This window comes from Eublepharis macularius, chromosome 1 (assembly GCF_028583425.1).
Source record: "Eublepharis macularius isolate TG4126 chromosome 1, MPM_Emac_v1.0, whole genome shotgun sequence".
Classification (NCBI taxonomy): Eukaryota; Metazoa; Chordata; class Lepidosauria; order Squamata; family Eublepharidae; genus Eublepharis; species Eublepharis macularius.
In genome coordinates, this window is record NC_072790.1 from 244,535,956 (window position 1) to 244,540,025 (window position 4,070).

The 4,070-nt window shown below is 41.5% G+C and overlaps 1 protein-coding gene across 1 annotated transcript; it reads left to right on the forward strand.

Annotated features, from left to right (window-relative positions):
* The first annotated feature begins 1,106 nt into the window (after positions 1 to 1,106).
* Positions 1,107 to 3,136, forward strand: LOC129325604 (protein S100-B-like). The gene is made up of 2 exons (XM_054973380.1): positions 1,107 to 1,244; positions 2,851 to 3,136. Exons 1-2 carry the CDS (start codon positions 1,107 to 1,109, stop codon positions 2,989 to 2,991), a joined length of 279 nt encoding a protein of 92 aa, XP_054829355.1. The 3' UTR covers positions 2,992 to 3,136.
* The last annotated feature ends 934 nt before the right edge of the window (positions 3,137 to 4,070 follow it).

Consider the following 4,070-nt stretch of genomic DNA (forward strand, 5'->3'; position numbering starts at 1 on the left):
GGACAATGTCTGCTCAGAGTGGTTTACAATATGTGTTATTATTATCCTCACAACAATCACCCTGTGAGGTGGGTGAGAGAGCTCTGAGAGAGCTGTAACTGACCCAAGGTCATCTAGATGGCTTCAAGCAGAGAAATGGAGAATCAAATCCGGTTCTCCAGATTACAATCCTGCCTCTCTTAAACACTATACAAAACTGGCTCCTTTATGCTCCAAGTTTTAACAATAAGAAATTAAAAATATCCAGATATCTAGTCTTGCTAATAATCCTAATGGGCTCATGTCTCCTTTCTGGCATGGTCAGGATGTCCTTTAGCCATTCTGGAGGACCTGGTTCCTGCCGGTCAATCTGCTCCTTCATACATTGTATATTGTCATACTGCCTTCCCACTTAGAAACCATTTTGTTGTTCCAGTCATTGCAAGCAGCAGAGCACATCTGCAATTCAGAGCAAATTGAGAAGCAACACTAACCACAAATTGCATCAATGTGTATGTTACAAATTTGTCTGAAGATTTACAACTCTCTCCCTTTTATAACTTTTGATTAATCAGGGTGTGTAGTGTGCCATCTAACAAATCTACACTTTCCGTATTGCCGAAAAGCATTATAATTACAGTCTTTTTCGGGATCAGAGCTCATTCCTTCAGATGCTGCAGTAGGAAAATCATATTCCACATTTTTATAGGGAAAATTACCAAAGGTGGAAGAGAGTCTTGGTATGAATCCTGTTATAAATCTTTCAGGTTTGATTCTCTGTGTAAGGAACTAGAATGTTTCATTTGGTCCTCATAAGCAGGGTGTCTTGGACTACATGTGTATTAAATTTTGTCTTTTGAACTAATTTGAGAACCATCTGGGGGCATATTTTTAGTTTCCCTTGATGGGCAGAAACGCATAAATGCCTAGTTTTTGGTGTGTGTGTGTTGTATTTGTTTTAGGAATCAGTGTCTAGGATGTTACTACATTTTCAGGGCAGATGCCTTAATCGTTTTGATACCCTGAGGGTTTGTGAATTAATCTATCAGTCAGTCTCTGAGGCCCAAGTACATTACTCTGTTTTTTCCTCTCTCCATCTAATATGATAACATTTTTTTCCTAGAACCATGTCTCAGCTGGAGAATGCTATGGCAGTCATCATCAACATCTTTGGCCAGTATGCTGCCCAGGCACCTCCTCCTGACAAGCTCAGCAAGAAGGAGGTGAAACAGGTGATTGAGAAGGAGCTTTCAGGCTTCCTGAAGGTGAGTCGAGCTGACCGAGGTGGACTCGGAGGAACGGGTGAATAACGGTTGACATAGTGACCTTTCTGCTAATCATATTTATTTACGTACTTAATTTATACCTGCTTTTCTTCCTAATGGGGACCCAACGCAGCTTACGTTAGTCACCTCTTCTCCATTGTATGTTCTCAACAACCCCATGGAGTAGGTGTTCTGAACTTAATGCTGTGTGTGTGTTATGGGCTGTCAAGTCGCCTCCAACCTATGGTGACCCTATGAATGAAATACCTCCAAAATGTCCTATCATTAACAGACTTGCTCAGATCCTGCAAACTGGAGGATGTGGCTTCTTTTATTGAGTCAAGCCATCTTGTTTTAGGTCTTCCTCTTTTTCTACTGCCTTCCACTTTTCCTAGCATTATTGACTTTTCCAGAGAGTCTTGTCTTCTCATGATGTGACCAAAGTACAATAGTTTCAGTTTTGTCATTTTAGCTTCTAGGGAGGATTCAGGCTTGATTTGATCTAGTACCCACTTACTTGTCCTTTTGGCTATCCATGGTATATACAAAACTCTCCTCCAGCACCACATTTCAAATGAATCAATTTGCTTCATGTCAGCTTTCTTTACTGTCCAACTTTCACATCCATATATAGTAATGGGGAATATCATAATTTGGATTATCTTGATCTTGGTTTTCAGAGAGGCAATTCTATGACATTGTTGTGGAAATGTCCTTAACATTGTATAGAAATGTCCTTGATGCTGTATGGAAATGTTCCCGAAACTGATTATACTAATCTCACACTATGTAATCCATCTTGAATCTCAGTGAGAAAGGTGGACTATAAATGACATAAATAATAAAATAATATATTTAAGGATCTTCTCTAGCTCCCATACAGCTGCTCTTCCAAGTCTCAATCTTCTTCTGATTTCTTCATTGCAGTCTCCCTTTTGGTTGATGATTGAGTCAAGGAATAGAAAATCTTGAACAATTTCAATTTCCTCATTGGCAACTTTAAAATTGTGTAATTCCTCAGTAGTTATTACTTTTGTCTTCTTGATGTTCAGATGTAATCCTGCTTTGGCACTTTCTCCTTTAAACTTCATCAGTATTCGTTTCAAGTCTTCACTATTTTCTGCCAGTAACGTGGTGTCATCTGCATATCTCAAATTGTTAATGTTCCTTCCACCAATTTTCACTCCACCTTCTTCTAGATATAATACAGCTTTCCTTACATATACTCTGCATAGAAGTTGAACAGGTAGGAAGATAATATGCATCCTTGTCTGACACCCATGCCCATTGGAAACCATTCTGTTTGCCCATATTCTGTCCTGACAGTAGTCTCTTGACCAGAGGCTGGACAAGAGGCTACTATCACTTAATGCTAAACAGAAGAATAAAGAGGAAGCATAGTTTCAAATAGAAGCACCATTTAATAAGCGACTGTGTAAAGCTGCAGTGGCAACAACTTCCTTTCTCCCTATTCCTGCCCACAGTAAGTCCTGGAATGGACTACAGCAGTTATTTGGCTGGATTAAGCCAACCATCCTTCATTTCATCTATCAGGATAGATCTTACGTTGTATGGAAGGTGCTAAGTATTTATTTTCCATTGACAGGATCAGGCCAACCCAACCATTGTTGAGGAGGTCTTCAAACTGCTGGACCAAAATCCAGACCAGGAGATGCATTTTGAAGAGTTCATGGCCTTCGTCACAAAGGTCACCTCAGCATGCCACAAGAGCCTGCACAAGGAGTGAATGAGTGTAAAGCTGATCCCAGGAGATGGTGATGCCGTGGAAAGCAGCAGAAAAAAAATGGAATGAATGCACCATGCGTTGGCAGTGGGTTAGAAAAGAGCCAGGATGGAGAGAAATGAAGATATGATACATTGATGGGATGATATGTTTTGAGGTGGTGTCAGACCGGTTCCAATAAAGATATTTCATTAAGTTACTCAAATAGTCACTGTTGTTCATGGTTGCCCAATATTTTGATGGATGGGGTGAATGCAGGGTGGCCAACTCTTTTTTCTAGACTATGCTCCTGTCCCTTAAATAGCAGGTGGGTCTGCAGACACTGAGCAGGAGATACACAGTGCTTATCTCCATGTGGTAAATAGTTCTATTCCCACAGCAGGTCAAGCTTCTGTGGAAGCACAGATGCAAGTCAGTTTTGTGTTTTTTTCCCTGTCAGCTGGTCACCCTAGAGAACAGGTATGTGTGTGTGTGTGTGTGTGTTTAAACTATACATCTTGATCATATCAACAGGAGTCCCATGACTGACTAGTTAGGGAAGCAGGGACCACCTCCACCCTCGAAAATGCCAGCCTGAGAGCCAAGATGCCCTACACAGGTTGGACACTTGTCAGCTTCCCTCAAGTTTTGATGGGAAATGTAGGCGCCCTGGTTTTACAGCTTGGCTCTCCATTACAGCTGCAAGACCAGGATGCCTACATTTCCCATCAAAACTTGAGGGAAGCTGACAAGTGTCCAACCTGTGTCAGGCATCACTTGTAGCTTGGCTCTGAGTCTTCATGCTTTCTGGATTAGCCACCTACACTAGAACCTGATTCTTTCCAAAATCAATGTCAACGTTCATTCCTTACCAGTTTAACGTGATTCTTTTATCAGTAGGGTTGCCAATGGAGAGGGGAAATGGCTGGTGAATTAGTTAGAATCCCTTGGAGGTCAGGAAGGGGAAGCCCCTTGGTCACATCACTACCCTTGCAACTTACACTGAAAGATCCCACCAGCTGGGTCAGTCCCACATCATGCCTCCTACAGGGGACAACCAAATGGTCCCTGACAACAGGTGCCACTGTTAATTTTGAAACTTG